The sequence below is a fragment of the Populus alba genome, chromosome 17, assembly GCF_005239225.2.
Source record: "Populus alba chromosome 17, ASM523922v2, whole genome shotgun sequence".
Lineage (NCBI taxonomy): Eukaryota > Viridiplantae > Streptophyta > Magnoliopsida > Malpighiales > Salicaceae > Populus > Populus alba.
Window position 1 is genome coordinate 6,922,228 of NC_133300.1, and position 27,321 is coordinate 6,949,548.

The 27,321-nt window shown below is 33.3% G+C and overlaps 3 protein-coding genes across 4 annotated transcripts; 2 read left to right on the forward strand and 1 right to left on the reverse strand.

The window, feature by feature from the left end:
• The first annotated feature begins 8,095 nt into the window (after positions 1–8,095).
• Positions 8,096–9,690, forward strand: LOC118048731 (MLP-like protein 31). The gene is made up of 2 exons (XM_035058535.2): positions 8,096–8,351; positions 9,022–9,690. The coding sequence occupies exons 1-2, from the start codon at positions 8,162–8,164 to the stop codon at positions 9,294–9,296; spliced, it is 465 nt and encodes a 154-aa protein (XP_034914426.1). The 5' UTR covers positions 8,096–8,161; the 3' UTR covers positions 9,297–9,690.
• Positions 9,691–14,760: 5,070 nt separating this feature from the next.
• On the forward strand, positions 14,761–18,075 carry LOC118048733 (ABC transporter G family member 1-like). Its single transcript, XM_035058537.2, has 8 exons — positions 14,761–15,302; positions 15,443–15,522; positions 15,672–16,142; positions 16,246–16,332; positions 16,405–16,530; positions 16,614–16,808; positions 16,882–16,968; positions 17,069–18,075. Exons 1-8 carry the CDS (start codon positions 14,993–14,995, stop codon positions 17,726–17,728), a joined length of 2,016 nt encoding a protein of 671 aa, XP_034914428.1. The 5' UTR covers positions 14,761–14,992; the 3' UTR covers positions 17,729–18,075.
• A 3,999-nt stretch (positions 18,076–22,074) lies between these two features.
• LOC118048734 (phosphoribosylaminoimidazole-succinocarboxamide synthase, chloroplastic) lies at positions 22,075–26,886 on the reverse strand. Of its 2 annotated transcripts, none has more exons than XM_035058539.2 (13): positions 26,524–26,886; positions 26,318–26,419; positions 26,091–26,220; positions 25,916–26,008; positions 25,732–25,820; positions 25,416–25,496; positions 24,823–24,912; positions 24,599–24,688; positions 24,362–24,412; positions 24,228–24,274; positions 22,706–22,763; positions 22,526–22,601; positions 22,075–22,376 (listed from the first exon to the last, which is right to left on the reverse strand). In XM_035058539.2, exons 1-12 carry the CDS (start codon positions 26,809–26,811, stop codon positions 22,542–22,544), a joined length of 1,179 nt encoding a protein of 392 aa, XP_034914430.1. In that variant the 5' UTR covers positions 26,812–26,886; the 3' UTR covers positions 22,075–22,376; positions 22,526–22,541. The 2 variants fall into 2 exon arrangements, with proteins under 2 accessions (XP_034914430.1, XP_034914429.1); XM_035058538.2 differs by having other exon boundaries at positions 22,075–22,380.
• Positions 26,887–27,321: the final 435 nt, after the last annotated feature.

The window sequence follows — 27,321 nt, forward strand, 5'->3', positions numbered from 1 at the left end:
AGTGGTGGATCAGTAAAGGCACTAGAGGCAAAATGCTCAAAAAGCACCGATGGTCAAGGTATGGTGCGAAAAAAACAACATAAATTTTGAAGGACTTGAATTTTGACCACAGTTCTTTTGTCCCTGTCGTTAAGAAGACATCTACAAGAATCGTGGTGGGGAGGCTAGCCTAAGAGAAGATTTACCAAATTAGAAGAATCAAGCCGACCCTGTTATTTCCTTCTATTTGATCATGTATGTTTTAACTTGTTTCAGTCTTGTTGGTAACTTAGCTCATAATGCAACAAGACTTTCTTTGTCAAAAGAGCCTTCTTGTTAATAAGATCAAGTGTTTTCCTGTGTTCATGACATGTCTTCATTTTTGTTGTTTCATGAAAATAACACTCTGAGCACAAATATTTACTCACAAAACCACTGCACCAAGAATCCTTTGGTGTGTTTCCCTTTTCTTCCAAAGAATTTTTGGGAATTTAAAGTGTAGTACAAAAACAAAAATCATTTTGGTGTTTGTTCAAATAAACAAGTTCTGGAAATTCAAGTGATTCCTTAGAAAGGTAACCATACTTCGAGAAAACCTGGAAAAAAAAAAAACCATGAAGTGACTCTAGAGCTGAGTTCTATTTGAATGAATAATGAGAAATCACTTTGCCTATTCGCATGAAAGCAAGGCTTACCGATCCTAAATGCATGCATTTGAGATGAAGAAATGCCATCTTTGATAATCCTTTCACTAGGCTGAAATATATCCTTTGCATTTCTCTTTTGAGCCTGGTAATATTTTTTGGAAATAACCTTAACTAGAATCACACCCCACACTGAGGGGTAAGTGCGAAAGACATAAAAAAAAAAAAAAAAAAAGCCTCAACGTTTGAAAGTGCCTGAACAATACTAGGGGGCATGAAAGAAAATTCTCAATCATCAAAGCTGCCCACACAAAGCTGGGTTATAAAAAAAAATCCAAAAGATACAAAAGATTTGAGCTTCTCACAAAAATAACTGAGATGATGATGCTCAACCAAGTGAAGAATAAAAAATGAATGAGAAAACCAAGCCCAACACTGGGGGGCACGATAGACAATTTTTGAAAGACATTTAAATGACAAAAGGTCAAGAAACAAGCACAAGTGATTCTTAGTCTTAAAATCCCTTAAACACCTTTTGAGCCTGCAAAATATCCTTTTCTTCATAACCAAGAGCCTAAGCCTACATTACGTGCCTAATCAAGCCCTTTCTGATTAAAGGCAAGCAATCTGGATCGGTAGGCAGTGCTTTCTCATGCGAACCAAATCATTATTCATGCAAATAAAATGAATGCTTTCAAGACAGGATCTTTGAAACTCTCATATTAAATCTTGAACCATTTTGACCAGCCCAAATGTCACTTCATATTTTTCACCAAAAGCCAAAACAAAACATTTTCATAACTTCTGAAAACCTCTCCATAGGAATCACTTGAATTTCTTCAGAATAAGTTTGTTTTGAATCGATGTCAAAAGGATTTATGTTTCTGGAATAGCTTTGAAATTCCAAAAATTCGGCATGAAGACAACTCCTTGTCAAATCTTCCTTCACAGAACCTTATCCCCAAACCTGATTTGAATACTTGGGGGCATGATCAAGCTAGGGGACAATAAAAAAAAAAAAAAAAAAAAACATATGATAGGGTTGGCTCCATGATTCCCATTATAAGAAAATGTTGAGCAAAATTGGCAACCCTTGAGATAAAGGGGCGGAGGACAAAGAAGTATGATGATATCAAGTCTTTCCTAGAGGTCAAAATCGCAAGAGATGACTCGAGTAAGCAAGAGCGAAAAAGCCATTGAAGTTCACTGCCAACACTCCAACTTTTGAGGAAAGAAAGACACCATGAAGAAAAGGGGACCTATTTTTCTCAGGTAAGTATACATGCATATTGACCATAATGCATTGCTTTCAACATTGTCAGATCGGTGTTTCATTATCACCTTTTGGGTAGTGCGTTTTCTAACCATACTTTATTTCAAGTACGCCTTTGAGCCCTCACACATTCTTTTTTTGAGTGCGCCTTTGAGCCCTCACACATTCTTTTTTTGAGTGTGCCTTTGAGCCCTCACTTCCTCAAGTAGTGCATTTTCTAACCCTACCTCTTTCCTCCTTTCGAGTGCACCTTTGGGCCCTTGCCATTTTTTTAGGTAGGTCACCCATTACAACTCGACCATTCTCCATGTTTTTTTTATTTGGGTAGGTCACCCATTACAATGAGACCATTCCTCCATTTGGGTAGGTCACCCATTACAACACGACCACTCTTCCTTTTTCCATTTCTGGGTAGGTCACCCATTACAACTCGACCATTCTCCATGTTTTTTTTATTTGGGTAGGTCACCCATTACAATGAGACCATTCCTCCACTTGGGTAGGTTACCCATTACAACACGACCACTCTTCCTTTTTCCTATTTTTTTGGGTAAGTCACCCATTACAACTCGACCATTCTCCATGTTTTTTTATTTGGGTAGGTCACCCATTACAATTCGACCATTTCTCCACTTGGGTAGGTCACCCATTACAACACGACCACTCTTCCTTTTCCCCATTTTTTTAGGTAGGTCACCCATTACAACTCAACCATTCTCCATGTTTTCATCTGGGTAGGTCACCCATTACAATGAGACCATTCCTCCACCTGGATAGGTCACCCATTACAATGAGACCACTCTTCCTTTTTCTACTTGTTCAAGTCACCCATGAAAATAGACCAAGACCAATGTGAGCGTGTGTGAGCAGGTTGCCCGTGAAAATAAACCAGTGTGAGTGTGTGGGCTAGTCGCCCATGAAAATAGACTAGTGTGAGCATGTGTGGGCAGGTCACCCAAGATGATGAGACCATTTTCTTTTTGTTTTCTTTACAAAGCTTACTATGCAAAGTCTTTGCTCCGTAAGCATTGTAAAGAGGGGGGCAACTGTCATAGCCCATTTTTGGGTTACTCTCAAATTTTTTTTTCCTTTTTCTTCCCAAAAAAAACTGAAACAGTGCTGTTTTGAACGGCACTGTTCTTCTTCTTCCCTGCGCATGTAGAGGCAGGGAAGAAGAAGATTTTAAATGTTTTTTTTCCGCTCTCTATCTCCATCCCACTTGCCCACAAAACCCGGACACAAGCCATCCCCACCCTGCCACCATTAACACAACTCATGCCCTCATTAATGGAGAAATCGAAGACCCATGCCCCCCCACCATGACGAAAAGCAGAAGACCCATGCCCCTGTCACCATGCCCTATGCTTGTATGGTGAACCTCTCCCCTGGCTGCCTATAAATACAGAAGTAAAAAGACAGATTCAAGGAGGGGGAGAAGAAAAAGGGTGAGGGCTGGCAGTATTTTTTGAAAGAAAAAACCGAGAGGGAGAGAACCAAGCTTTTGAAGATGGACCGAAAGAGAGAAGAGAAAGCTGAGAACAACGTGAGAGAGGGGTTATAGAAAAGTGGAGGGAAACTGAAGAAGAAGACAGAAAGGGAAGGGGAAATCAGCAACTGAAACAGAGAAGAGAAAGGGAAGAGACAAGGAAATATACACCAGAGAAGAAGAGCAACCGCAGCTGCCACCGTGCTTCATCTCCACCGCCACAGCACACCACCTGATCGTTGCTGCCATCTCCAATCGCCACTAACAGTCGCGCAGAGATAGAGGAGAAGAAGAGCAGACAACGAGAAAGCTGAGAAGAAGGTGACGGTGAAGAGAAACAGAGGAGAGAAAGAAAGAGGACGCCGCCGCCTACTCCACCACCTCTGCCGCCTCCGTTGCCGCCAGTGTCGCCACCGCTCCAGGTAATCTTCTTCCTTCAGTTGTCTTTGTTTAGCTTCATTCTTCATTTGCATGCAGAACGTTTACGTTTTGCAGCAAATGAAGAATTAATTAGCTAGTTATTGTGCTGTGCACAGTAACTAGCTAATTATATTTTATATTTCGGCTAGTTACTGTGCGCAGCACAGTAACCAGCCCCTTCATTTAGTCATGGGCTAGAACATCAGCCCAGCCCACGCGACTGGGCTGAATCCAGCCCACAGCATATGGGACGGGTCAGGCCCAGCCCAGGATGGTTGGGCCAGATCCGGCCCAGTATTTTTTTATTTATTTTTTTAATTAAAAAAAAATTTCAAAAATATTTGTTTGTAATTGTACAAGTTTCCCGTGTATTTTTTATGTCATTTTGATTAGTATCAAGCGGTGTTTTTATGTTGCTAAAAATATAAAAATCTGATATTAAAATACCCGGTTTTCATCAAAAAAAAGTTTTTGTGCATACGGCCAATGTCTCCAAGCTAAAATATCATATTGTGTTTTTATATACACCAAAAATCAATATTTAGCATGCATTTTGGCTTTAATAACTAGTTTATTAAAGTCAAGAGAACGTTGACCAAAATTTCAAAAACAAACAAAAATTTTATTTTGTTTATCTCTTAGTATCTTGGGCATGACATTACACGTAATGCGTATTCCAGATATTTAATTCTTTTTTCGGGCAATAAAACCCGGGGTATGACATTACAAGTAATGCATATTCTGAACAATAAGAAACCACAACATGACTTAGATTTTATTATACAAAACAATGTAGCTTACCTTAGGCAGGGCGTATTTGGGGTGTTAATACCTTCCCTTTACGCAACCAGTCTCCGTACTCTAAGACCAGTTAGGGTTCCTAGTGACCAGAATACTAGGTGGTGACTCCTAGTCCATTTTTTACTGCTAAGAGACAAAGAATGCCTTGTCTCGCCATATTTTCCACAATAGATAGATACTTACCACACCTTGATGAAAGGTTGGTGGTGGGTGATCCTCGGGCCGTCGTACACGTGCGACTGTTGCTACTATAATGGCCACTAGAGATTTACATGATCGTTAATTTTAAACTCCATCAGATTAGTCGAGGTGCGTGCAAGTTGGCCCGTAAACCCATATTAATTAAAAAAAAATCAAATGTTGATGATGCACACCACTAGCTAGGTATTTCAATTAAAAGCTTCTAAGGTGCTCATAATTCTTAGTAATTAGCATTTAGCTCAACAAAATTCCTGCAGCTTCCATCAATTCGGTCTCGATCCCAAGCTCTTTCATCAAACCAAATTGTACGTTTGTCTCAATAATGACCCTTGTGGCTCTTCATATCAAATTGTAGATTGCAATATGGTGGCTTTTTCTTCACTTGTTGGTTCGAGAAGGATGACAAATAAAGCGAAAAATATATAGCAAATTAGATGGAGAGAAGGGTTTATGTCATAAAAGAAAGGGGGCATTTTTTAATTAGAATTACTATAGCAAATTAGGTGGAGACCCTCTGATTTGCTTTTGCTCATTTTTCATGATTTGAATTCTATTTGAAATTTAAGTCAGTATCCTCAAAAAAATTCCAAACACAAAAATTGATTTAACTCTTGAAATTGAATTCAATTTCAAAGATTCCAAACAAACTGTTAATATGCCATAAGTCAACCTTTACAACTTTACAAGATAGGAAAATTTGAATCCTAAATAAATAAATAAAAAAACAAAAAACAAAAAACACAATATAAAGAATAAAAATAATAAAATTGGTTCAAACAACATTTCAAAGCCTATTTTGAGGTTCTTACGAAACTTGGATGGTTTAGCTAGTCAGTCCTCTTAAAGAAAGGGCCTATAGAATTATCTAACAAAATTTGATCTCAACCCGCTAATCAAGATCACAAAATATGTCATTTCTATATCAAGTTATTGGTATGACATGAACATGTTGTTTTTCTATGCTTAGCTCTATTTTACTAGTCCATAAATAAGTCTGTTAGACTTTCTATATGATTTACTAGTCAAAAATCCCCATTTCATTGTTAAAAACTATTAAAACTTTCAAACTTGCCTACATAAAAAATCTTTGTATTTTTTATCTAGACAAGTCGCCCATTACTAATTCAGCTGAAAAGTGAGAATGTACATTGTTAAAGTGTTTCAATTCCATGCTTCACCATAAAAAAAAAAAGATGCACCATCACTCCATCCACCGCAATATGTGATTGGTGTCATGTCATGTGCTCAACAGTCTTTGGTGACATGAATAACCTCTACAATTTAGGTGTACTTGGGAAGTATATAAGTTTTTTATGTGCTACAAGAGTCTTTCCCTGTCAGTTCTAGGTTTATAACGGGAATACCCACATGTCCTACAATTGGTCAACTCGGCATTTTCAAGTTAGTATAGCATACAAAAGTTTGGACACATGTTAATTTTTTGGTATTCTAGACTGAGGGGTTTCATCATGGACATAGTAGCATATAAGTTCTTTTTCAGCCTATTCCCTTTAGATAAAATGTTTATCGCCCATTCGATAATTCTGTCATAATCGGTCTCACTCAACCCATAATCCAACTTAATGGTAAACACTTGTGCAATGGCCAATAATTTACTATGATTTATGCAGCCATTCCATAATAATTCATCAGAATCTTTCAAAAGATCTAAAAATCTAGTTGCATCTGCATGAGCTTTTTCATCTATAATTGGACATTGACTGGCATGACCCTAATTTATTCTCACCGCATCCATAACAATGCTCTTGTAAGGATTATTGTTGTCATTTACAACTCTATGCATGTTGCTAGCACTAAAAGTTGACCAAATCATCCTTTCTACCATGGTCTCATGAGAAACAAATGGTTCTCCATGTGCATACCAACACAAGTATTCTTCCATGAACCCTTTATGTAGAAGATGCATCATTATAGATGTTATGTAATTACTTAAAATGAAAAATCCACAATAAAATTTTAATTAGAGCACGGATGTTGTGACTGGAAAAGTTAAAGAAGAATGAGTTATGTTGAGATGAGAAGGGATGTGAGGGGGGTTGTTTGTTTAGTTTCAAAAGGAGGGTTTTGTTTAGTTCCAGAGGGGAGGGGAAGAAGGAGAAATAGGAGAGGGAGGGAAGGGGTCAAGTCATATATTAACTATAACCGATGAAATTACCGACAGAATATTTCCGTTTGTCAATCCATCGACAATTCTATCAGTAAAAGTGACACGTCACTGTACGGACATCCCTGTTTGAATCCAACTATAATTATGTTAGTAACATCATCCATAAAAACTTACACGTCATTGTATTATTTGGTTTTTTAAATTCCTTCTATTCCAACTGGGATTCCCTCAAAATATACCTACAACATATTTTGTCGATAAATATCGACAAAGTTAGTGATCGAAAAAATTCGGTCGATAAATATCACCCCAAAATAATGACGGAAAAAATCCGTCGGTGATTCTACTTGTATTCGTAGATTTTCTGGTAGTGAAAGAACACAATAATTGAAACATTGCAATTTTCTTTTGATAAATAAAATTACTAAATAATTTAATTAGAATCCATACAAGATGAGAACTAATATAATTAGAATAAAATAATTAAGTTTTGTTAATTTTAGATATTTAAATGTATTAACTTTATATTTTAATTATTTAATTATCAAGTATAAAAAAAATATTAAGATTAGTTAATTTAATATCTTAAAAAAATTTTTATTATTCTAGCAATCTTCAATATAAAAGAAACATCATTTCTCTTGCTTTTTGAAATACAAGCTAATTAATATATTTTTAACATGCATTTATAAAAATCTTTTTTTTTTTCAACAATTAAATTTTAGGTAGAATATCCACATTATATTCCAAAACATTATTTGCACATCCATATTAGTTAAGCTACTTCCCAGATCTTTTCCATAGAGACAAAATGATTTCTTCTTCTTCTTCTTCGTCTTCTTGTTGAAGCTTTAGACTGAAAAGGTTATTCTGTGGATAAAATGGAATGAATGTCTTCACAAAGTGGATAAAAAGTGGGTGTAACAATGTCAAGTGTTCAGAAAAGATGTGATAAAAAGGAGAAAAGTTTATATATTGAAAAGGAATGGAATCTCATAGGGAAAAGGAGAGAGGGAAAGATTAAGTGTACAAATTTAGTCTAAATTAATCCCCTTCCTACAAATAATAATAACAATAATAAAAATAGTGAAAAAGACTCGAGCAAACTCATAGCTAGCTCTTCTATATAAAGGCATGGGGCTCAAGTATTTTCTCAACCTTCACCCAATACATCTCTTCTCTAATTTGATAGCTGCTTTAAAATTTTCCCCATTAATTTGCTGCTAAAAATGTCTCTCTGTAATAGGATGGAGGTTGATGTAGAAAGTAACGTTTGTGCTGAAAAGTTTCATGATCTTTTCAGTAGCAGTAGTCTACCCCAAGTATCTTGCATGAGTCCTGCTAAGGTACAAGCTGTTCATCTCCTTGAAGGAGAATGGGGGAAACCTGGCTGTACTATCTGTTGGAATTTTTGTATCGGTAAGTTTGCAGCATTGATCAGACAATGGTCATCTAATTTTGTTATACTTACTTGAGAGATTGCATGCACTTTTTTTTTTCTTTTTTTTGAAGAAACTAGGTGTGGTAGGTGTTTAAAAACATCAAAACAATGAGAAAAACTAAAAAACAAAATAAAGATTTGAGAAGAAGAAGTGTTTTATCTTGTGTATTTCTCTTTACACAAATTTTAATTATAATATGTCTCAAGTCCTAAACAAATAAGAAATTAAACTACTCAAAAAAAATCTTAATCTAAATATAAACATATTCTGCCGCCTTGATTGGTCGATTGTTTTTGAATCAATTAACTGATTTATTTAATTTAATCAGTCGACCAGTTTTTCTATTTTAAAAACCAAATATGGTTTGCTATCAACACTATTTTCTGTCTTCTCTTTATTCATTTAGTTGGAGGTTCAATGCATCTTAAAATATACATAGAGAATAGCCCTCTAATTCTTTAATCTCAACCTGTTCCTTCCAGAATTTGAACCAAAGAACACCATGCACGCACTAGAAGTTTCAGCTCTTAATTGCTAGGGCATCCCATCATCTCACTTGATTTTTTTAGATATATATTTTTAAGAAGATTACACATTATATTAATATTCATAGCTAATTTGCATGTTTAATTGTGAATTATGACTAGATGGAGCCCCTAAGGTCGCCAAGGAGGTGATAGAAGAGATAGATAACACAAAACTATCGACCACCTTCAAAGTGATTGAAGGAGATTTAATGGAGGCTTACAAGAGTTTCAAAATCATCGTTCAAGCTACTCCAAAAGGTCATGGCAGCGTCGTGCATTGGACACTGATATTTGAGAAGCTGAATGAAAATATTCCAGCTCCAACAGCATTTCTGGACAATGCAGTCGATTTCACCAAAGATATTAATGCTTACATGACCCAGGCAAAGGCATGATTACAGTATCTATTCTCTGCTCTATATATTACTAATATAATAAGTTCGAGTGTTTAATTATCCTTCTGGATTCACCACCAGCTTGTTTATGCACAGGCTCACCAAATCTATGTATGTGTGGGTCTCAGTCTTGACAATCTGATGTTGTATTATTTTTTTATATTAACGTGGGTGTTTGGGCCAGCTTACGTGCATCTCGACTAATTTTACGGACCCTGAAATTAACAATCATGTAAACCTCCAGTGATCCTGAGGTTTGTAGAACTCAAATTGGTGATCTCTGGGAGTAAACTCAGGATTTAACCAGTTGAGCTATACATACCTTTCAGGGTTACTGATGTTGTATTATTAATTAAGGGATATATATCTTGTTACCAATGTCTAAGGTCATCTTGTGTGATTTAATTACTATATCTTGGATGGTTATTAAATATATTTAGTGGTGAATATCCAAAATCATTTACAGAAACACAAAACAAAGATAATAATGCGTGCTCTAGCTAGAACCAAATGAAAGGATTGATCTTTCTTGCAAAGCAAGAAATATGTATGCCCCCAAACTAGCACTGTACAGTATATTAGTATAATAGATGACCTCCGTTAGGGAAATTAAATACAGTATAGGCCACGGATTGTCAAAGAAGGGAAAAAAAAAAACTTTGAAACAGGAAAAGCAGCCAGAGAAACAAGAGGGCTTAGATTGTGTTTAGGTCATATATAAAAATTAAAAATTAAATTTCGAGGGTATAAAAATATGTTTTACGAGTAAAATGTCAAGAAAGTTTATTGATGTGTAGAAATCATGTATAAATTTGTGATACAGTAAATTTTAATCAACGAGAAAATTGAAAATGATTAAATAATACATAATATATATGTCTGTGCGGCTTAAAGGAAAAGGAAAATCAAACAAGTGGGTGAATTTTAGCCCTCTTTCAAATGTTTAGTATTAACCTCATTAGTATTCGATTCCTAGCTGATTTTCGTTGACAGCCCATATTAAAGTTTAAGACATGAAACTTAAAATATGTAAAAGATGATACAGCTTGGTTGAAATAGTGGTTGTAGTTGTGGTTATTTTTAAAAATATATTTTATTTAAAAATATATTAAAATAATATTTTTTAAAAAAAATATTTTTGAAATCAGCACATCAAAATGATCTAAAAAATATAAAAAATATATATATTTATTTAAAGTAAAGAAAAAATAAAAAAAATCAATATTTTTAAAAAATATTTTTAAAAACACAAAAACAAATGAGACATGCATATAATGCTTGTTAGGCCTATTTATGCATGCCCAACCTTATTAGCCTCGTGCTATTCTAAAGGTTGAATAAACAAAATTGAATGTAAAACAGCCTAATATTATTATTAAATTAGTCTTAACATGTTAATTTTTACTTGATCCTTACTTAGATTAGATTTTAAATTAAATTATGTGAGAATTTTTTCTAACATGACACAGTCAACTTAATAAGTTTAAATTCAATTAAAATGATTGATAAAAAAACATAATTTAATTTTAAAAAAAAAAACACACAAGATAACATCTTATTTTTTAATACTAAGATGATAATATATTTAATTGATACAGGTTTTTTGACTTAATATGTCAAACTTGTTACCCAAATCATGAACTCCACTAGGTTTAATAATTTTATTTTTTTAAAACTATGTTTTATTTAATTATATGATAATAAAGATAAAAGTTTTAAAATCAAGCACAAACAAAATATCAGGATATATATTTGTTTGAATATATAATAATCTTATAAAAAATAAAGTAAAACAAATTATGAAAAAAAATTTAAAATCAAAAAACTATTGCAATATAAAATTAATCAAAAAAAATTTATTAATAAAAAGAAAATCACTATTCATATAAATAATAAAACTTTCTTTATTAATAAGTGCTCTCCCGCTATTGAAAGTTAAAATTACCTCAGTCATCCACAAAACTTCCCAACAACGTGGTTGTAAAATATTAACCAAGCTAAACTGTAAGAAAAAAAGAAGAATAAAGCAAAGCAAAGCAAGGTTTGGTAAGAGATGATATATTGTTCACATAGACTTAAATAAATGAATTACTTATGATTCTTTAGATAAAAATATTTACCACATATAGTACAGTGAATGTATGAAAGTTTATTCAGACAATCTACTCTTCATAAATTTATTTATTTATTTATTTTAAATTAATTAATTTTATATTTTTAGATTATTTTGATGTGTTGATGTTAAAAAATAATTTTTAAAAAATAAAAAAATATATTATTTTAATATATTTTTAAATAAAAAAACTTTAAAAAACCAAAAATCGCTCTCAAGCTTCTCATCATTTCCTCCGCAGCCGTGCATGTACTACCCACTAATAATTCATATCAAGGAGGATAGCATTTAATGCATTATTTTCATATCATGACATTATAGTAAACATTCATTTCTACTTGCTGAAGTGAGTGTTGTTTGGCAGCATATTCACTCGTGTTTTTGAAATATTTTATTTTTTTTTATTTTTTATTAAAAATTAATTTTTTAATGTTTTAAATTAATTTGATATATTAGTATTAAAAATATTTTTTAAAAAATAAAAAAATATATTATTTTAATATATTTTAACATAAAAAAATATTTTAAAAATTAACTATAATGACGTAGAAATTCAAAGAATAGACCAGCAAAAATATTTAACCCGTGAAGCAGAGATGCCCACGCATTTCCGCAAAGCACGGAGAGCCACAGATTCAAAAGGAAAATATGAAAGGACGTCAGATATCTCAATGTCTCCGAAAGAAAATGTCAAATGATAAGCTCCACAATTAGATCGGGGCATCGACTTGTTTTTCTTTCTTGTTTTTTTTTCTTTTTTTCTTGATTCCCACACCAAAATGAAAAATATCCCTTCAATTTTATTTTTAAAAAATTTAATCTTTATTTTTAATTATTATTTAGTTTATTTTAAATAATTTATAAAATTAAAAAAAATTATAATCCCATCCTTCTTTTTTTTTCATTTATTATATTCGATTTTTATTTTTTTTATTGTTATTTTTTTATTATTTTCTAGATTTATTTTAATTTTTAATTTTATCCCTTATTAAATTATTTCATTTTATTTTTATATCCAATTTTATTTTTATTTTTTTAATTGCTATTTCTTTTTGTTTTTTATTATTTTATTGATTTATTTTATTTTTGATTTCATCTTTTATTATTTCATTTATTTTATTTGTATGCTAAATTTGGTTTTTATTTTTTTTTATTATTTGTTTTGTTTGTTAATTTTGGATGATTGATAATTTCTTCCTGATTTTTGTAAATTTTTCTTCATTATGTTTGTCCTTCAAATCGAAATGTGTGGGCTATCGATGCACATTAATTATCTTCAAATTAAGAGGCCTTGACAAGTGCTGTATTTTATTAAGAATTCCGTCCTTCTATCCAAAGTTACATCTCGGCTCGTTAATTTTTCTTTTAAATAATAAAATTCTCACAACTATTTTATATTTAACCTTATGATTTGATTAAAAATAAAAAATAATAATAAGATTCGAACTCTTAATTATTTATTTACTTAAATATTAATATCATATTAAAAAAACAATTTTAATTAAAATAATTAAATTATTAGATGAAATTCTATAAATGGTTTATATATTATTTTCTAAGGCTACATGATACAACTTTTTACTCTAACTAAAAGCAAATTGATGGGAAATAACAGTGATAATGTGAAAATTGAAGACGGCACGAGGAAGTGGCAGAAATGGGTTGTCTAGGTTCAAACTTCACCGATGGCCAAGAGAGGCAATTCGTGCAAAATTAATATAATAGTCAAATGATAAGAGTTTAGGATTAAAAGATTTATTTCTCTAAAATTTTAAATTCAAATTTTATAATTGTTAATATAATAATTATTAAAAATTTATATAATTTTAATTTTAAAATTTATAAAATAATTGAGATATGTATAAGCTGGCTTGAATATTTATATTAATAATATATATAATCGGTGTCACAAAACACGATACATCCCTTAGTACCTTACCGCATCAATTCATAAATACTTTTTTGCAAGATTATTTTAGCAACTTTATGTCTTCAAGAATTGTCATCATATATTCCAGACAACATTTTTTTGGACGTGAGCTCTGTCGCTCAATTAATTGCAAGATATCTACGCCTGTGTTCACAGTCTCCGAGCATGGAGAGCCACAACTTTGATATCGTTTAGCATTGCGTTATAAATGGTATTTTATTAAATTTTAAAAAAAAAAATTTAAAATTAAGTGCAGTTTATACTTTTTAAATCATTTTAATATGCTGATGTCAAAAATGATTTTTAAAAAATGAAAAAACATCATTAACATGTATTTCGGCACAAAAAGCTATTTGAAAAGCAACCGCTACCACACTGCTAAACACACTCTTCAAGGGATTGGAACGCTGTTCAAAACTGCGTTTTCAAAAAATATTAATTTTTTTATTAAAATTTAATATAATTTATATGTTTTGGATTATTTTAATATGTTAATGTTAAAAATAATTTTTAAAAAAATAAAAAAATATTATTGATATATATTTTAGCATGAAAAATTATATAAAAAAACAATTACTATTATATTTCCAAACACACCATAAACAACAACGATAAGATAAAATATATCAAATGTCATAAATAAATCTTCTATAGGAAGGGAAATGTCCATCGCAATTGAATTTAGTCGGATTACTACTATCTTTCGGCGCCCCACTTAGAAATTAAACTGTTTGTTTTACAAAACATGACAATCATAGGCAGCTCTAATGGAGGGCTCGGTCTCCTGTTAATGAGAATTACCTATTAGGGCAAGGATTTCAATATTCAATATTGAATAAAAAATAAATAAAGAGTTTGAATTCAAAAAATAGTTCGGAATAAAGAAAGAAATGAAAAAACAAAAAGTTGTATGAATTGAATTTACAAAAACTGGCTAGGCACAAATAGCTAGGATTTTTTATTGCCTTTTATATATATATATATATATATATATACACCATCATTTACCCCCCTGTCTTTTAAAAAAAATAATTATAGATTTTTACTGCCTTAGTGGCTAGAATTTAATTTCATTTTAAGTTTGTGAGCTCACGCTATGAGGCTTCAGAGTCATTATTTATACCTCTTTTGAATCTCGGGTGTGTGTTTAGTTGAATTTCGGGTGTGTGTTTGGTAGAATAAAAAGGAATGTGTTTTTGCTTGAATTCTTGATGTGTTTTTGTGGAATTTTGGGGGAGAAGTTTGGTTGAAATTTTGGGTCTATTGTGGCCGTAGATGGTGATGATTTCTTGTTCAAAACATGTTTTGATTATATTTTTGTAATCTTAACGGCTAGTGACATTTTTGTGATTTTGGCAATTGATGAGATTTTCATTATTTGGAGGACTAAGAATATGTTACTCTAGGATAAAATGAAGTGAAGTTGCACAATAATTATGTCCTTTTTCACGAAGGCAATCCTTACCTTCCTAATGTATTAGTGCTGTGGTTCATGAGGTGAGTTCATGAACAGCAACTCAAAACCCCCTTATAAATCAATGCTCCCCTTAAGCCTTGCTCAGCAACCTCAACCTGAACTCTCTCCTTCTTTGAGCTGCTGCACACACAGATACACAAGCTCAAAGAGACATAAATACATAGAAACCACCCTTTATGGCTTCTTTTCTTCAACCTTCGAATCAACCGAATGAAAGTGGTCCAGCAGCATCCATGAAAAGTTCTGAAATATTCCAAACCGCATTGGAAGTGGAAACCATTAGTGAAAATGCTGTTAATGACTCGGCTAAAAGTACTCCCGGTGTTTTCTTGACTTGGAACGATTTGTGGGTTACAGTCCCTAATCGAAAACATGGAAGCAAGCCAATCCTTCAAGGTCTGACTGGTTATGCTCAACCAGGAGAGCTCCTAGCTATAATGGGTCCTTCAGGTTGCGGCAAGTCTACACTTCTTGATGCCTTAGCTGGTAACAAATCCATGCTCATATTTTTAAAAAAAAAAATTATATTATGTATGTGAGTTCACCGTGATAAATTAGGCTCGTGCACGTTCCCGGGCATGTATAAATATGCCGGTTAAAATTCCTTAAACCAATTTGTTTTGCAGGGAGACTAGGTTCCAACGCAAGGCAAGTAGGAGAGATTCTTATCAATGGTCATAAGCAAGCATTGGCTTATGGAACATCGGTGAGTAGATGATTAACAGAAGAGATGTAATTAGATATGCATGTTTTCTTGATAATTAGCACTAGATCCTCTGACAGAATCAATCACATGAGGTATATATAGCAATGTTTGACTCTTTGTTGATTTTTTATGATTTCAATGTTAACTAGGCCTATGTGACACAAGATGATACTTTGGTTACAACTTTAACGGTTAGAGAAGCCGTGTCCTACTCAGCTCAGCTTCAGTTGCCAGACTCAATGTCAAAGGTTGAAAAGATGGAAAGAGCGGAGATGACAATAAGAGAGATGGGATTGCAAGATGCCATGAATACAAGAATAGGAGGGTGGGGAGTTAAAGGCCTTAGTGGTGGTCAAAAGAGGAGAGTCAGTATTTGTATAGAGATCCTAACGCATCCAAAACTTCTTTTCCTCGACGAACCGACGAGTGGGCTTGATAGCGCAGCATCATACTATGTCATGAGAGGAATTGCAAGGTTAGATCACAAAGATGGCGTTAGAAGAACTGTCATTGCCTCCATTCATCAGCCTAGCAGTGAAGTATTTCAACTTTTTAGCAATCTTTGCCTTTTGTCTTCAGGCAAAACAGTATATTTTGGCCCTGCTTCTGCAGCAAATGAGGTGAGGATAACTTATTTTTTAATTAAGAGGTTAATTGCACGGCTGGAGCAGCTAATTATGAGACAAGTACTAATACCTCTTTCTTTGGTTCGATTACATGTAGTTTTTCGCGTTAAATAGTTTCCCTTGCCCGCCGCTCCAAAACCCATCCGATCACTTCCTAAACACCATAAACAAGGACTTTGAGAAGGTAAGTTCACTCAAAAGGCCTTTACTGTAGTAGTATTTCATCGGTAGTTCTAACTTCTTTTATTGAAACTAGGATCTTGAACAAGGCTTAGATGATGCAATCCCCACAGAGGAAGTGATTAACATCCTTGTAAAATCCTACAAGTCCTCCGATTACTGGCAACAAGTTCAAGTAAAGGTAGAAGAAATATGTAAAGAGGTAAGCCAGCACTTGACACAGATATGTTTACTAGACATGTCTAAGGCAGGTCGAAAGAAGTACTTAAACTGTGTGGTTTTCAGCCTTTTGAAGCATTGGAGAGCAGGAGAGACCATGCTGGATTTCTAACTCAGTCTCTTGTTCTAACAAAAAGATCTTTCGTGAACATGTTTCGTGATCTGGGATACTACTGGTTACGCCTAGCTATCTATGTTGGATTGGGTTATGGTCTTTCCTCCATTTATCATGATCTTGGCTCCAGCTATGGTTCCATTCAGGTAAATGTAAAATATATTGCCCCTTATCTAACCATCCAATACAACCTAAATCTTCTAATCTGTTTTGTATCAGGCTAGAGGGTCACTTCTTATGTTCGTATCTACGTTCCTAACATTCATGGCCATCGGTGGATTTCCTTCTTTTGTGGAAGAAATGAAGGTCGATCTCCCCACCTCTAGTAAACATGTCTTGCGATTTATGTAATTGGTTTTCTTGCATCTACAAATTAATTTACTGGCTTCTTTTCTTACGAAATCAGGTGTTTGAACGTGAAAGATTAAATGGGCACTATGGTGCCACTTCTTTCGCTATCGGCAACACGTTCTCTGCTATACCGTTTTTGCTACTGATCTCACTAATTCCTGGAGCTATAGCTTACTACCCTTCCGGCCTTCACAAAGGATATGAACACTTTCTATACTTTGCTTCCACGTTATTTGCTTGCCTGTTATTGGTTGAGAGTATGATGATGGCTGTGGCGAGTATTGTGCCTAATTTCCTGATGGGAATCATAACAGGGGCTGGAATTCAAGGGCTTATGGTTCTAGGTGGTGGCTTCTTTAGGTTGCCAGATGATCTTCCTCAGCCATTTTGGAAGTATCCATTATACTACGTCGCTTTCCATAGATATGCCTACCAAGGTATGTTCAAGAACGAGTTTGAAGGGCTAAAATTCACCAATTATCAAGGTAATGGCCTGATAAAGGGCGAAGAAATCTTGAGGGATTTCTGGCAAATGGAACTGGCTTACTCCAAATGGGTTGACCTTGCAATCTTGCTAGGGATGGTTGTCTCTTACAGACTCTTGTTCTTGGCCATTATCAAGACTTCTGAGACTATTAAGCCTATTATTCCAGGTCTTATGTCGTCCCTGAACCCCAAGCAAACCTTTCAGATCATGGAAAAACCACAAAGCTAAACCACTGCAAGGGGAAAATTATCAATTGGAACAAAATTATCAATTAACAATGAGGGTATCTGGGCATGTACGTCTGGTATTTGCTGTAAATTATGTTAGTTGATTATGCTCTTAAACTTGCTCTTAAGCTTTATAGTTTTTATTATGTAAAATACAGTTTAAAGAAGATGACATCGGAAGCTTACAAGCTGCTATGTTATCTGAATTAATGGGTGAAATCTGGTATATTAATAGGGTATCGCTGTCACATAATCACTCTCCCTTGCAAGCCTGCAAGCCTGCACGTCCTTGTACCCAGCTAAAATAGAGGTTGAATATCTTTATCTATGGTTTTTTTCTCCTCGTTATATCATTTTTTTTTTCAAGTGAGTTTAAAGAGTAATTAATAGGATGTCATTTAACATAATTGTTTTTTAATTTAATGGTAAAATTATGATATTTAATATAAATTTCTTTAATTAATCATCAAATTTTAAATGCAACATATATAATGAAAGTTTTGTAAATATTTTTTTACTTTTTTAATGACTTTTTTTTGTGTAGATGTAATGTGTTATACAACTTATAAAAATTGTAATTTTTCAAAATAAGAAAATAAAATGAAAAAATAATTAGAAGGTTTGATGTAATTTTTTAATATTATTATCACTATTATTTTCAAAAATAATCAAGATTCATTTGATTGCTAATTAGAAATGAACAAGATCAATTGAGTACTCCAAAAAAATCTGAACAAAATCTCAATACTTTTGAACGTGAGTGACATGTCTAAACATAGATTAATAATACGAAATTAAAGAATATATAGTCTTTAACATCTCTGGTGAACCGAAGGCGACCTGGAGAAAGATTAAGGCCATAAGATTTTGTTAAGTCTTAAAGTCTTGTCCGATATTGTTGTCTTAAGATTAAGGCCATAAGATTAGTGTTATTAAGTCTTAAAGTCTTGTCCGATATTGATGCCGAGCTCGGACAGTGTACTGATGTAGCAAGCATGAATACCACGACACATGCAAAACACATTGTTTGGTGGCTGAGAAAATCAATGTGAAGTTTGACAAAACTATATTTAATTTGGATGTATTATTGTTATCCAAGTAAAAAATCAATAATTTTTATTGGGCCCGTGTCAACTTCATTTTCAAATAATTTGTGTACCAAATTTGTTCCCGATTCATTCTGAGCTCTGAATTATTGGATTTGTTTTATGTTGCATAGTAAGAAAGGTTTAATAACACTACCATAATTCTTAAAAATAAAACAATAGAAATACCATATGCAAATCTTAAAAAAATATTTTAAAAAAATTCATCAGTATTTCCTCGGCCATTGTTTTTTTTTTTTTTTTTTTGGTAACCCGGGGTGTCCGGGCCAGCTTACGCGCACCACGACTATTCCCCGGGCCCACTGAACATCCTGCAAGCCCAGTAGGCAGGTAAGGCACCGCGGGGGTGACAGGCTGGTACTCTTGAGGATCGAACCCAGGACCTTCGCAAAGACAAGCTTTGCTGTTGACCAATGGGCTAGACCCTCAAGTGTTCCTCGGCCATTGTTGCATGGTAAGGAAGGCTTAACACTACCATAATTCTAAAAACAAATTGTGCGCTTCAATCCATCAGCATTTTCCTCATGCTTTTTGCCATATAACCAATAGAGATATCATATAAAACAAATCTATCGATAATAAAATAATGATATTTATAATAATTCTTTTTCAACTCACTAAAATATACTGATATCAAATTTAATCCGTCATAATACATTATTTAAAAAAAATAAAAAAAAAATCTATTTATTTAACAGAAGTAGAAAATAATTGAATTAATAACACTCAAGAACTAAGTTGCTTGGAAAAAAAAATCAACTCAAACAAATTTGCAACAAATAAATAACACAAAAAAATAAACAACAGCAACAAATAAATAAATCAACTAAAAACAATTTTTACCTAACCTAGAAAACCTATTTCGGAACCCATAATCTAGCAACAAATAAAATAATTTAATTGAAATTGAACAATAAAATTGAAAAATAAATCCAACTAAAACCCAACAAAATTTATCTCATATGAAAAAAAAATTCTTACAACAACATTCATATAATTATTAAGAACAAGAAAATTTATATATATATATATAATGCAAAAAAAAAAATAGAAGAAAAAAGAAAAATCTTACCTTAATGTAATTGTAAGTGAAGCTTATAAGAAGAGAAATTAAAGAAAAAATAAATTCATAAAATATGTTAATTACAAAAAATTGAGAAGAGAAAATAATAAGAGGGGAGAAAGACATGCTTGCACACGAAGAAGAAAAGAAAAGAAGAGAAGTAGTTGAGGAGAGAAGAGAAAGAAAGAAAGGAACGTTGTTGTTTTTTACGTAAAGGGAAGGAAGGAAGAAGAAGAAGAAGAGGTGCGTCTATTATGAAACGAGGAATTCTAGTCTTTTTATTGGGGCATTTTACTAACTGTTTTACCAGCGGATAATTAAAAATTAATATTTTTAATCATTCCATTAATGATTCCATATGTAATATTTAATTTAAATTTTTAATTTAATTGAAAATTTTTCAGAAACCCCCCAAATATCACCACCAACTTTTCAATCCATCGATGATTTCATCTGTAATATTTAATTTAAATTTTCAATTTAATCAAAAAATTTTCAGAAACCCCCCTCTCAATATCACCGATGACTTTTCAATTCGTCAATGATTTCGTCTCTAAAGAACAATAATTGACAGTGCAATTGAGAAGTATATAGTTTCATAGCTCTCTTGAAAATACTGATAGAATTAATCCGTCGGTGATACCCTTTATAATTAACATAATAAACAGTGCTAAGAAGAAGTGAATAGTTTACCAACGAGTTTACAGATGGAATTACTAGTGATTACTAATATTGTCGGTAATTCTGTTGGTATAAATGACATGTCATCGTACTTTTTAGCTTTTAAAAAAAAAAAATTCACTGTAATTCTCGCAGTATATACTGAGAGAATATTTCTGTCGGTGTTTACCGATAGATATAGTGAGTAAATATTCCATTAGTAAAATTTACTACAATTTACCAACATAAACATTCCATCAGTATTTCTATTTGTATTTGTTAATTTTTTGATAGTGTAATTTGATGTCTGAACTACTTAGGTGGGCAACGAAACAGTAAGTGCATATGCATGTAAAAATCACTCTTTCATAAGATGATACAATTTGATAGGAGCTAATTAACATTCTATCAGTATTTCTAATTGTATTTATCAATTTTCTAGTAATATAATTTAATGTCTTAACTACATTGATGGGCAGTAAAACATTAAATACATATGCATGTAAGAATCCCTCTTTCATGAGATGAAACAATTTGGTAAGAGCTAATTATAATTTATTCCTAGTTTGATGATGAAACTAATTATTTAATTAATACTTTTTCTTCCATAAACTATATTAAACCTCCCTCAATGATTCTCAATGTATCTCATGGACTACATTGCCTTCAATAAACATCTCAAAACTCAAAATTAACTCGCAGTCAAAAATTTTCTGAATTCAGATCTGTTTTATATGTGCTTTTTAAAAAAAAAATAAAAAAAACCTAATGTGAACTCTCTTTATTATATAAAACTGTTTGACACATAAATTAACCGTTTTGATAGCCAAAATCATAATCCAGCAAGCGCATTTCTCTCCTCCACCAAAACAAAATTAAAAAGAGTAAAATAAAATTTGATACTTAAATATTTAAAATTAAAAGGACTGAGTACCTTATAGCTAAAAAATATGAGAGATTAAAATGAACTTTTCAAATAAATCTCAAAGCCATCACTTATTTTACCTGTTTTTTTCACTTCAATCCTGTTTTTCAATTCAGCCCTCCCTCTCAAAAAAAAAATATACAATTGAATGCTAATTTGGGTTAAAAAAAACTCAATAGCACAAAATAAAAATTCAAGGATCAAATTAATAATTTAAAAAAAATTATTATTAAAATCTATAGAAACAATGAATCTGAGTGAACAGTAAAAACACACTACCGCTTTTAAGTTTTTACTATAATGTGAATTGATTGTTGCGTTGATATAACACTACATGCATGTGCATTTAATGAGTGACCCTAAACTTTGGTTTTCCTTCGAAGAAAACATCAGGCTTGTAATGCTAAATTATATGCATATAACCTAATATGTGGAGTGAGATTCCAAGAAAGTTCTCAATGCTACTTAATAATGTCCCGTTTGTGCCTACAATGGTAATCTGGGATGAAAGCGTCCTAGCATCTCTGCTTTCGTTCAGCATCTTTCAGCTGGACAGTGGAGGAAGCTTAAAAATAATTAAGCTGCGTAAAACATATTGCAACATTGTTCTTAAGATTAGCACGAAGGCATAAATTCACTTACTCAGTTGAAAACAACCATTCCAGATGTCAACAAGCATGAGAACCAATTGCTTCACCAAAATTAAGATTCTAAATGATGCATAATGCCAGCGTATACTGCAAGATTTCTAATGAACAATCTTCTAATTAAGATTTTCTCCTGTGAGGAACATAATGTCCAGTTTACCAGGATTTCCTGGAATCACAAGGTTCACTTTCTGATGGCTGCCCCACCGAAATCACATTGACCCGAAAGGAAAAGCTCCGTTGCAGATCTGTCTACTTCCACACAAGATCAGACAAGATCAGATGCCATTGAAAAATGTTAAAAGAAGAGACATGATCAAATGCCAGTGAAAAATGACGAAAAGAAGAGAGCTTGCATCAACTCTTTGGTATGATTTCGAGCAGAGAGAGAAGTGACCTTCAATTTTTCGAGTTCACCGTAAGGATGATAATGCTAGTTCAACATTTCTTGAGATCCGATCATGTATTGGCTCCTGGAGGGAAGAGGCAAAATTCTGTCAATTTCATCACAAGCATGAAAGAAAAACAAGTTACATTGCTTGGTGGCATAAATATGTCTGCTGAAAAGGAGTTTTACCTCTGTCAATGGCAGCTCAAATTTTGATTTTGTTATTGTCTCATACAAGAAAATATACCTATCACCAAAGGGAAGGGTCAGCCAACTAACATGAAACATGATGGCAAAAGAAGCATGAAAATTATTGGGAGTGAGTTTTGCAAGTATTGTCAGAAATTATAAATAAAATAAAACTTAGAAACCAACTTTGTCAGGACAACCTTGAAATAGAAATTCCACAGCAAGACAGCATAAACAAATTACATATGCTTGGTGTGTACGGACTCTACTTCTTGTATTATAGCCATGTAATATATTATGTAGTCTCTGCTTTCCAAAAAAGGATGCAATAAATGAAAAATCAAGGCTGGCAAGAAGATGTTTAGCCAGAAAATTTTCAGATTTCAATTCTGGTTTCTCATTTTGCACACAGCTTGGCACTGACATAATTTATGAAAGGGAATATAATTTCAAGCCAGATCATATACTTTTATTATATATTCAGACCGAGCAGCAAAGCACTTTGCAATCCATTCATAAAGAATTGAAATATATAGGGAATTAGCACCCTGCAGTCAGAAGGCAGTTTGACATAATGATCAGGACTAAATATGCCTACACAGCTGAAACAACTACACAGTACAATATAAATGGTTACTTCAAATATGAACTAGTTACAATGACTAACAAGCAATTATAACCAGCTAGATATAAGGTGTGACCAGCAAAAAAGCTTCTTTCCTTATAGATTAATCACTACAGTGATCACAAAGAATGAAGAAATCCTAATAAACTGGACATTATGTTCCAGGAAACAACTACCCAGTACAATATAATTGGTTACTTCAACTACACAGTAAAATATAAGTCAATTTTTATCCTGGGAATGAAGAAATCCATTCATAAAGAATGCAACAAGTCAATTTTTATCCTGGAAAGAAGAAATCAGCTGGAATGGGGAAATTCCAGACAGTATCAACCCATTGCACTCAATAAATCTTATTGTCACAAATGCTTTGACCTAAATGGGAGTGTAATCCCCCCTCGCCATTAAATGGAAGAGAACAGGGGAGTTTCAGATTAGATTGGTAGTCAGAAAACAATCCTAGTTAAGGTGGTTAGAACATATTTTTTCTGGTTATAGGCAAGAATACTCCCAACATTTTCATCAACTCACAATATATGACATTTGGAAGAAGAATTTTGGAAATAGACCATTGCATTTCTGAGGTTTTTGGAACCCCCTGTAGCAGTAACTATCTTGCTCTTTAAATTCCCTGTGCATGATGACCTGAATAAAGGTCCAATAACTTAAAGACTTACTAGTTAAGGTGGAGGAGAACATATTTTGTCTGGTTATAGGCAAGAATAGTCCTGACATTTTCATCAACTCACAATATATGACATTTGGAAGAAGAATTTTTGGAAATAGACCACTGGATTTCTGAGGTTTTCGGAACCCCCTTTAGCAGTAACTATCTTGCTCTTTAAATTCACTGTGCATAATGACCTGAATAAAGGTCCAAAAACATAAAAGACTTACCGCCAAGCTAGCTCACAAACAAGATCTTCAGGAGCATCAGGGAGGACCTAAATATTGCATTGACAAAAGAGATTTAGCATTTGAGAACAGGTGCAATTGATGCAAATGTAATTGCACTTTTTAAGTTGACTTGCCTTGTCTTCATAAGGATTGCAGTGATCCTTGAACCATAACCTCAAGAACTCCTAAGAAACATCAAATCTTTTAAAGTCAGGTATAATCATGCTTCCAGAAAGTAAAGAAAAAAAGTTCATAACAATGCTCCAAACACAGTTGAGAAGGTAAATGATGCACGCCTAGACATTATTTGCACATGGACACACAAATATTTGGAGATAGAACAAGCAAACATTTAAAACCCAATAACACACCTTATCCACATTTTCAGGTTCAAGGCCTTCCTGAATCCGCTCCTCGTAAGAATGGGCAATCCAATATCTGCTTGAGTCAGGTGTATGAACCTAAAATTTCAAGACGAGACAACACAACAATTGTTTAGGTGCAGGGTGCAGGGTGCATGACGTATTACATGTGCGTGAGCTATCACAAAGAATGTGGGTGAACCATGAATATTATAGTGCATATAATTCCATACCTCATCAATCAATAGAACTGCACCATCAGAGCCCTTTCCAAATTCATATTTTGTGTCTACTAATATCAAGCCATGCTCTAAAGCCACACGCTGCAATTCCAAAGAAATCATTGAGCTAGTTAAATGGCAATTATACAGCCCATCCAGCAATAGTCAGCATGAGCAAAATAAGAATAAATGCCTTTTTGCAAATAGAATTTCGGACGAAACACTGAGTCATATTTGAATTCAGAATCAGTTGAAGTTACATAACAGCTAAAACTGATCTGCTAGCCTCACAAACTTTAAGTTTGTCTTATCAATACGATAGATAACAGTTCCCTATGGTAAAGTCATTCAGTAGTCATAGAAAGAGACCCATGGGATCAACAGAATTCCTTATATTGCAAATAAAAATAAACACTGTATCCAGTAAATAGTATGCGTAAGATACTAAATGGAGCTACTAGAAAGGTTTTGTATGGATCATCACTGTTCTATAAAACATTTCTAATTGTTGATTCATGAAGCCTCAAGACAGTCTGAGCCATTCGGCTTCACTAAACATGACCACGCAAGGAAAAAAAAATAAGAAGTTGAAAAAACAAACTCACCTGCCCATATTCAAACAGGCTCAACGCTTTACTACTGGCTTCAAAATAATCAGCTTCAGTCATCAGTCCACTTTTAACTATCTGCAAGTAAAGGCAAGTGAAAGAGATGGACCAATAAGCAAAGAAGCTGAAATAAGGCCAAAACAATAAAATCCCATAAATCAGCTACGTGACAGAAACTCGGATGGCAATGAGTTATTGTGACAGGAACTTTCCTTGATGAAAATTCCACAGCTAGTAAGAGAATTTAGTAACGAAAGTTTAGTGTCACTAGCATTATCCTTTCCGAAGTCCAAATTGGTATACAAGATCGCACCTCCTCAGGGGTTATAGGAACATCATGATCATCAGCTTTGGTAGTTGGAGTGAGTATATTTGAAGGTAGCTTTTGGCTTTTTACCAAGCCTGTAAAATAGTAATGGATCAGTTACAACATTTGATAGTTATTGCATATGTATAAATATATAAAGAGGAGCCAACTGATGAAATGGAAAGTTCACCGTCTGGGAGGGCATTGCCGCAGTAATTCCGGACACCGTTTTTATAAACCGTCCATAGTGACGTATCAGTACTCCCAGTCACATAACCTCTAACTACAAATTCGCAACATAATTAAAATCAGTTAAACTGTTAATCACCATATTCAACCTCAAACGTTCAAAAACTCATACTTACCAACAAATTCAACAGGAAAAACAGAACATTTCTTCGCAATTGTGACATTTTTATCGGGAGCTGATACGATAGCATTCTGGGTTATATGCCGAGTTCTATCAAACCACCATAGACTGGTCTCATTCAAAACCTGAAAGTAAGATACTAAGAATTTTAAAAAGTTTCCAACAAAATTTACATATTTACTATATTCGAGTTTAATCAAACACGGGCTCTAGTGAACAGACCTGTCCTTTGAAGGGAATCGAAGCGAGAATTTTATCAAATGCGCTCTGCCTATCCGTTGTGACCAGAACAAGATAATCCCCGCCGTCATATATATCTCTCACCTACAACAGAAACCAAACTGCTTAATCATCTTTGTCAATCTTAACATTATTGGTATTATTGTAATAGAAAGTAAAGGGAAAAAAGAGAATCAAATTACGATTACCTTGCCCCTAACTTTGGACTTGAGAGCAGGGACAGTCTTAAGAAGATTGGTCTCCCAGAGACAATTAGACAAAGAGCCCTTGATGGCACCAAGGACCTCTTCTTTGCGGGTGCTGCTGATTAGAGAATCCAGGGACAATTCTTGTTGATTTTGTTGTGACATGGAGATTCTTGAGTGTTTCTTTGATTTTGGTAGATGAAACAAGGGACTGGAAACTGGTGAGGATTTACTGGGGTTGCGGAGGAGGGTTTTGGGTGGGTTTAAGGTGGTTCTCATACACTGAGCCATTGTTAGCGTTTATCCGACGACGGATCCGAATGTTTTTCCTCCTAGAGTCCTCTTATATAGTGATAAGCAATCAGCTTTTCGGTTTCGCATCAAACAAGCACGTGGATGTGCTTTTATTTTACGAATTAGGGTTCTATTAAATTCGATTTTCGGGTTGCACCAATTTAAAATTTATAAAAACCAAACCTAATCTCCAAAACTTAAATTAATCTGATTTGTGGTTTTTTATCGCTTTTAATTAAAATCCTATAAAAGATAGATTTTCTTTTATGAAATAGCCTAGCCTAACTTATTATATATTATTTTTTTTAAAATTTTATCGTCATCATGGTTTTGTTTCTGATGACGCAAATTCATTTCTAAATCTGATGCACCAATACGTATATGACAAGTTAGCACCAGTATTTTTAATAAGACTAGCTACCACTCTCCACCCATTGATATAGGATATTACATTTCAATTTTATTTTTTAAACTAATTTCAGTTATTTATTTTGTGCATGTTTGTCA

What these genes read in the sequence shown, in the direction of transcription:
- LOC118048731 (XM_035058535.2), top strand. Translation starts at nt 8,162, where the DNA reads ATGTCTCTCTGTAATAGGATGGAGGTTGATGTAGAAAGTAACGTTTGT. An exon ending in CTGTTGGAATTTTTGTATCG is followed by an intron (nt 8,352 to 9,021) that starts GTAAGTTTGCAG and finishes AATTATGACTAG; the next exon opens with ATGGAGCCCCTAAGGTCGCC.
- LOC118048733 (XM_035058537.2), top strand. Translation starts at nt 14,993, where the DNA reads ATGGCTTCTTTTCTTCAACCTTCGAATCAACCGAATGAAAGTGGTCCA. An exon ending in ACTTCTTGATGCCTTAGCTG is followed by an intron (nt 15,303 to 15,442) that starts GTAACAAATCCA and finishes TTTGTTTTGCAG; the next exon opens with GGAGACTAGGTTCCAACGCA. An exon ending in CTGCTTCTGCAGCAAATGAG is followed by an intron (nt 16,143 to 16,245) that starts GTGAGGATAACT and finishes GATTACATGTAG; the next exon opens with TTTTTCGCGTTAAATAGTTT.
- LOC118048734 (XM_035058539.2), bottom strand. Translation starts at nt 26,811, where the DNA reads ATGGCTCAGTGTATGAGAACCACCTTAAACCCACCCAAAACCCTCCTC. An exon ending in CAGTTCTATTGATTGATGAG is followed by an intron (nt 24,689 to 24,822) that starts GTATGGAATTAT and finishes TTGAAATTTTAG; the next exon opens with GTTCATACACCTGACTCAAG. An exon ending in TTGAGCTGCCATTGACAGAG is followed by an intron (nt 22,602 to 22,705) that starts GTAAAACTCCTT and finishes TCTTCCCTCCAG; the next exon opens with GAGCCAATACATGATCGGAT.